Source organism: Anguilla anguilla, chromosome 9, assembly GCF_013347855.1.
Source record: "Anguilla anguilla isolate fAngAng1 chromosome 9, fAngAng1.pri, whole genome shotgun sequence".
NCBI classification, from domain to species: domain Eukaryota; kingdom Metazoa; phylum Chordata; class Actinopteri; order Anguilliformes; family Anguillidae; genus Anguilla; species Anguilla anguilla.
This window is the reverse complement of record NC_049209.1, coordinates 17,144,556-17,151,898: the sequence shown is the minus strand read 5'-3', so window position 1 is coordinate 17,151,898 and position 7,343 is coordinate 17,144,556. Positions and strand designations below refer to the sequence as shown.

General features: G+C 42.2%; 1 protein-coding gene across 1 annotated transcript; it reads left to right on the top strand.

Annotated features, from left to right (window-relative positions):
- The first annotated feature begins 3,769 nt into the window (after positions 1–3,769).
- Positions 3,770–6,057, top strand: LOC118236449 (P2Y purinoceptor 4-like). The gene is made up of 2 exons (XM_035434847.1): positions 3,770–3,873; positions 4,811–6,057. The coding sequence occupies exon 2, from the start codon at positions 4,858–4,860 to the stop codon at positions 5,965–5,967; it is 1,110 nt and encodes a 369-aa protein (XP_035290738.1). The 5' UTR covers positions 3,770–3,873; positions 4,811–4,857; the 3' UTR covers positions 5,968–6,057.
- The last annotated feature ends 1,286 nt before the right edge of the window (positions 6,058–7,343 follow it).

Below are 7,343 nucleotides of genomic sequence, written 5' to 3'. Positions count from 1 at the left end.
TTGGTTGAGACGGCATGTACATTTGTTTCTGTAAGTCTGAAGGTATGCAATAAAAATGGAGAGGAAGCAAGAACTTCACAACAAATGATGCCCATGACATGTGTTAACAAGATTTAAAAAAACAAAAAAAAAAAAACAATTAATCTAAAAATCTAAATATTGCACTGGACACTGATTTAGTGAAGGGAATTCTGTCCTTGTATTGCAGGGACAGTAAACCATGTGACCTCCCGGTCCCGTCCCACCTATATTGACAGATGGTGTAAGACTGACACTCTGCTGCTTGTATTGGCTGGAACAATGTCCACACTTAGTGCTCATTCAAGTCCATTCACCTGTAGGCTGGGAGGGGAGGCCTCAGCGTGAAGCTATGTTTGGATTAGACTCCTCATCCAAGAATATCTTCAGCTTTACCAGTTCCAAGTAAGCGTTATATGACGAGGATGGCTTTCTTTCTTTAGAGTCTTATGACAGACACACTAGTCACTCTAACTGAGAGAGTTTCTCATCCATTCATCCTGTTGGTTTTTACATGCACAGAAAAATTCAGTACCAGTAGCACTTAAAGGCCAAATTAAATGCATATATCTACTTAGTTATAAAATTATTTTAATGTATGGTATATATTTGCTCCTGTGTAATGGCTGAACATAAGAGTCTGAAGCTATTTAGATGGGAGGGCTCCTGTGAAAACGAATGTGCTGATGAGTGTGGTGTTTATGACCTAACAAGAAGATGTTCTTCTACTGGGCCAAACTGAAAAGCAATGCAGCTGCAGTGGCACTATAGTACAGGAGACACATGCTAGGATTCAGTCAACGCTTGTCTTTAACTTTAACAAAAAATGAAAGGCAATTTTTCCCTTCACAAACATAGTTTGATAACTTTAGCAATTACTAAAACTAACTTGCCAAACTGAGTTTCTTCAAACACATTTTTCAAAAGGGCTTTTTATTGATTGTTGTTGTTTTATTGATATTTTTCTCACTTTCATTTGTGGTAAAAAAAAAAGTAGTAAAACATACAGCTAACAGGCAATCAATGCTCTGCATACATCTATGGACTCCCTAGAGTTCAACATATTGAGTTCCAATAGACCAGACATGGAATGTTGTAATTTTTTGTTCCTGTATGGCTTCTTTGTCAACTGTGCAAATAAATAGATGGTGTGCAGTCTACTTGAAGGGTAGCTTACTATTGCGCCCAATCACTCAAAGACTTTTTTGTATTTGACATTCCATCCATCATGTCACATTCCATTCTCTACACTGTTTACTGTATCTAATTGCTTTAATGAGGGTCACTAATTGTATAATTAGTCATGCAATTCTGAATTCCTACAGTGCCCCATAGGGATTTAGGTGGTAATGCAAGTTAAAATCCTTTTGGGTCATATGCCCTTGACAAACTGCTGTCCCCAATTATAACTGTCTTCCTGGACTTTAACGTCAATTTTAAAACCCAACCATGTTGTGGTCTGTCTCCACCATGTGGCCATTGTGAGAAGTGTTCCAGAAGGGGCTCAATGAAACAATGTATGTTGAAGGATGGATGAAACAGGTGGGAGGTCTTCTGTCATCTAAGTTACCTATCGTTTCCTCTGTTTAGCATCACAGAGAAACACAGAGGAAACCACCAACAGCACAGGCACAAGCCAACATTGCCATAAATACTGGGTTTTTCATTCATTGTCTTCTGCTGATAAACTAGACTTGGAACAGCAATGGAAAAAGAGGAGTTAAAATTTCCTTATGCATTGGCACTACTTTCTTGGTACCTACTCTGCTGCCACCTGCCTCTCCTTCATCCACCTTTAAAAATAACAACTTTGCTCATCCTTGTGCCTATTTTTGAAGCGTAATTCTACCCACTTCAGTATGGTCATTAAGGCTCATGCCTTAAAGGGCAGCTGTCACAACTTCTAAAAATAATAAGAGAAACGGGTTCACGTTCAAATACTGCATATCGCTAAAGTCTGTGGGTTTTCTCCTTTCTCATAATGACTCATGATAATTGGAAGACCCTTAAGAGGGGAGGGCTGTGGTTGCTAAACAAATGGGGAAATCTCATAAGTCATGGAAAATTAATGCTCATTCATAAGTGTAATGTGTAATTTTCATCCAGGGAGCAAAACTTGCTGTATCTTATGCTCACACCCACATGTCATTTTTCTGACTCCAACTAACAATATAACGTTATCGTAATGTGATTCTGTATGAAGAAGGTCCTCCTCATGAATTTTATGAATTTCAAATGTTAATATCATGTCATTTATACAGAAAATCAGTCCCCCTTCTAAGTTTTACCAAATTGCAAAAGATTGAAAAACGTTAATTTAGGATTAGGACGCACATATACTATAAATACACATCATAGTAAGCCTTCCAGCTGATACACCTGTAACTTGAGCTTGTTCAATTAAGTGGTGTTCCTGCATTATATTTTAACATGCCATCCATTTATGCAATGGGGACTGATTTTCTTTAATTGAGGCAATTCAGGTCAAGTACCTTGCTTAAGGGCACAATGGCAGCTACCGCACTGGGAATTGAACCAAGAAAGTTGAAGTGATGAGGCCAGGACCCTGGCCATTACACTACACTGCCACTCCTAATCAAAAATGTATTTCAAGCTATATTTTTCACAGTATTATATCTATATATACAGTAACCCAGATTTATATTAATATATTAAATCCAAGCTTAGGACTCTTATTATTGCATAGATTTACTGTCAATACATTAGCATTACCAGTGCTACATATGCTGATGAGTGAGCGTCCTCTCTACAGATGCATTAGACTGCAGCTAGACCATTTGATCTGATTTGGGTGATTTAACATCTGGAACACTCATACAGCTTTACTGTCTGTGAATAAGATTGAGGCAGACTAGACAAATTAATGTGAAGCACCCTTCAAGAAAACCTGTCCAACTGTGGCATCAGACCTGGAAGGAAGAGAGATGTGGGAGATAGAATCCACACTTATCTCTTATCTGCTGGTATATAAGGAGGTTTCTGTTTTGCAAGTGTGGCCTTTATTCTCCAGAATGTGGTTTATAATGGTTTACTATACATTATTGTATGTATATTTTTACTGTCTGGACACCTTGTTAAAATGACTAAAAGGTCTGCAAAGTGTGTGCAAAAGTCCTAAGTCCATTCAAAGGGTTTTGTGTCCATTCAAAGGATAAAAGCTCAGTGTAAATTGCTGCACACATTCGGCCTCACTGTTTTTACCAACACTGGCGTACGTAGGAGTTACAGGAACTCTTACAGCTCAACCCATAAAAATATCATATTGTAATTATTAATATTAATTTTTAGTTCAATGAGACATTATACATCTTAATTAAACATCTACTAGAACATTCAATGGTTTTATGTCGAATGAGAAATGTACACTGGTAGTAGCACCTGGATTTCTATAAAGTCGAAATGATGTAATACAATTCAGTTATGAGACATTCAGTTTAGTTCAGTTGATGAAAATATTGTACTGATCTGCCACTTCGATAATTGCATATTTATCAGGAAATTGTAAGTGGGAAGTGCGCGTATTATTTAATACATATCTTTTAAATTTTAATTTGCGTTTAGAACCACTGACGTGTAAACAGTTTACATAATAAGGCAACCAATAATAAACCGTGAAGAAAATCGATGGCGTAACGTGAACAAATACAAGATTCAGAATTTTAGGAGGGTGTCAGGGAGGGAGGGGGCATCTGTCAGGCAGACAGCCAGCTGAGACCGTCATAACTCTTTTTCCGACGTGCATGCCGACCATCCTCGCTGCGCGCGTAACCGCAGTAGGCTATTCGACACATCTTCTTCGCTTCTTCATCTTTTCTTTATTTGTCTGAAAGCAAGGTAAGTGTGTTACTCCTAATAAGGTTTCCCTTTTTATGTCAACGGTTTTTAGTGACATGAACACTAGAACGTGACTTCTTATTTGCTACGCCTGTGAATTTGTGCGCGCTCCTGTCTGGTGTAATTTTGAAGCGATTTCGAAGTTGCACTTGTTCACCTTTTACTTAGACCGGGCTTTATTTTTGTGCCATACATTTGAGTCGAAAATATTGATAATACTAACAAATAAGACAATGCTAACCCAGGTAGTGATTATAAATGTTATAAAAATTATTATGATTTGATGAAGCAGATAGTTAACAGTTAATATCATCATTACCCTTGTTACAGTTCGGTTGATTTTGATTACTCTCCCCTCAGCATCCCTCAGTCGCAATGATTGCATAAACGGTATGTTGTTGCGGTCTCTTGTATTCCAGGCAGGTCATTTTCTTACACTGACCATAAGCAAGCAGTTCTTAAATGTTTACTCTTCCAAGAAGGTGGATTAGACCCTTTTCTTCTCTCAGTGACTGAAAAGTCTACTCATGCTGAGGTCTCTCTGTGTCTTGGGGTGGCACATTGAGATGTAACCATATCTCTGAGCTGAGCAGCATTCCTTTTGCTCGCTTGCAATCTGCCAAATGTACAAAATATGACAAGATACACGTAACCGACGTGGTCACATTACATATGGAATGGGGAGTCCAGCCATATTAAGACCCATGTACATACTGTATTTTATGGGTACCACAAAAAGGAATTTTTATATCACATGTTGAAGCTATGGACTTTTTTCAAAGATTCAGTTTTGCACAGTGGTGGTTTTTTTTCAATATTACATCAAAGAGGATTTGCTTTACAGGAAACAACATGCATATGGTTTATATTGTCTCCTAAATGTTATTATCTAAATGATTGGGCACTGATTAAATACTTTTAAACTTTCCCCTTCTAGAATATTTATGAATGTCACACCCAGAAGCACATGCTTGGAGATAGAGGATGAATTCTATATTGTTTTATGCGGACAATCAGACAGATGTGTCAGCGCTGTTCACCACCCGGCCATCGGAGGGAGCTGGAGAAGCAAACGCTAGCTGTCGCTTCGATGAGGAGTTCAAGTACGTCTTGCTGCCCGCGTCGTACAGCCTGGTGTGTGTCCTGGGGTTGGTCCTCAACTCCATGGCCCTGTGGATGTTTGTGTTCAAAATGCGGCCCTGGAAGGCCGGGACCGTGTTCATGTTCCACCTGGCCGTGTCAGACACGCTGTACGTGCTCTCCCTGCCCACGCTCATCTACTACTACGGCAACCGCAGCCACTGGCCCTTCGGGGTGGCCCTTTGCAAGATGGTACGTTTCATGTTCTACGCCAACCTGTACTCCAGCATTCTCTTCCTCACCTGCATCAGCGTGCACCGTTACCTAGGCATCTGCCACCCCATCCGGTCCCTCGCCGCGGTGAAGCCCCGCGCCGCCCAGGTCGTGTGCGGCCTGGTGTGGGCCGCCGTCACCGCCTGCCTGGTGCCGAACCTCATTTTCGTCACCACCAGCCGGCGGGACGGCGACACGCTGTGCCACGACACCACCAGGCCCCAGGACTTCGAGAGCTACGTGAACTACAGCTCGGCCGTGATGACCATGCTCTTCGGCGTTCCCTTCCTGGTGATCGTGGTGTGCTACTGCCTGATGGCGCGGGCCCTGTGCCGCCCCAGACGCGGTCTCTCCCCTGGCCAGCACCGAGGGTCTTCCCGCAGGAAGTCCGTCACGCTGATTGTGGTGGTGCTGGCGGTGTTCGCCGTGTGCTTCGTGCCCTTCCACGTGACACGTACCCTGTACTACGCGTACCGAGTGCTGGGCGCCGACTGCTCTGCGCTGAACGTCGTTAACTTTGCCTACAAGATCACACGCCCGCTGGCTAGCGCCAACAGCTGCATCGATCCCATTCTCTACTTCCTGGCCGGGGACCACTACCGCTCCAAGCTGATCCGGGCCCTCACCCGCCAGACACCCGCTCGCTCTATTGCCTCCGCGCCGCTGCCGCCCTCCCTCCCTCAGCCTTACAATATATATAAGATCCCAGACCGTAATCCCTACCAGGAGCCAAATAGCTAGAGTCGGGAGATATGCTGTAAAACTGAGCGCTGTCATGTGCTGCACTGGGTAGAGATATTTGCTGAAACACAAAACCTTGGTATCCATTGCCCAGTTAATCTGGAATGCAGTAGAGAGTAGAGATTCTACCGCCTCTGTCTTCCTCCTTGTGCCTAAGGAAGCGGAACGACTGACTAAGATTTGCAATTGGGCCTGCAGCACCTGAAAGGGTGTCCAAGCCAAGCAATGGTCGTCATATCTAATTCATTCTTTCTTAGTCATCATCCTTACTACATCTGAACCATGGGGGACTAATATGTCCAATGCTGATATGCGATCACACTGGTGAGGATGTAAAAGTACACAGTTGGCCCTTTTGCTCAACAGTATTTGGTTTGGATGCCTCTTCTAGCTGAAGCTTCCTGACAGTAGACAGTCCAAGTTACATTTGCCCTTCTGATAGTTGTCAGAATATTCAGTCTGTATGAAGGGAAGCTGAGAAGCAAAGTCAGACAAAGAAGAAACTTGCCAGCGATGGGAATGGCAACTACAACTCTCATCATAGGACACACACACAAAATTCTGCATTCCTAACCATCCACAACTACCACTGTCCCTTTAATGCATTAATAATAATGATGAAAAAAGAATAAATATGAGGATTTTATTTACATTGAGCTTTTCACAAATGCAGCACTTTATATAAAAGTGAAATGTTCAGAGCAAAATGCTTTTTAAAAGGACTATAGTTGCACGAAGCCATTCATTACAAATGAATGAAAAATTAATGGTTGGGTCTGTTGCTTTCGCTACAGTGCTTGGTGATATCATAGAAGGCGGTCAATCTATAATGGATAATCCGGTGACAGTGGACAGTCAGTGTCAGTGTTCACATGTTGCCCAGTGACTCCCTGCAAACCAGGACACAACAAAGCCACTGTGTGCCTCTAAACTAGAGCTGGTTCACCCCTCCCCAACCCCAATCACACAGAGCAAATTTACAACACAAAGCTTGCTCTAGATATCACACAAATATATACATAAATTCTCTATCAAGTTGCTACAACTGGCTGAAACTGGATTTAATGATGTTAAACGTGATACATTTTCCGTGCAACCTGGACCAGGATTCCGTACATAGGTACCGAATAGGTTGTGGATGATTCTATTCTAAAAACCAGCAAAGAGGCGATAAAGGGCCTATTGAAAGCACCTCCTCATGTCAGCACAGATAGAATTACACATTCCCTCTGGCTCCGATACAGACTCTACCCCACACTCTTTTGGGTTCCTGAAAAGGGCTCTGCCGTCATGACCCTGTTTTCTGTGATGGAGAAATTCACTCATCAGATTCTCTCATCAAGTGCTGCCAAGCGGACTTTCCCCAAGCTCTTCTG

Coding starts and splice junctions, on each gene's coding strand:
- LOC118236449 (XM_035434847.1), top strand. CDS start 4,858: ATGAATTCTATATTGTTTTATGCGGACAATCAGACAGATGTGTCAGCG.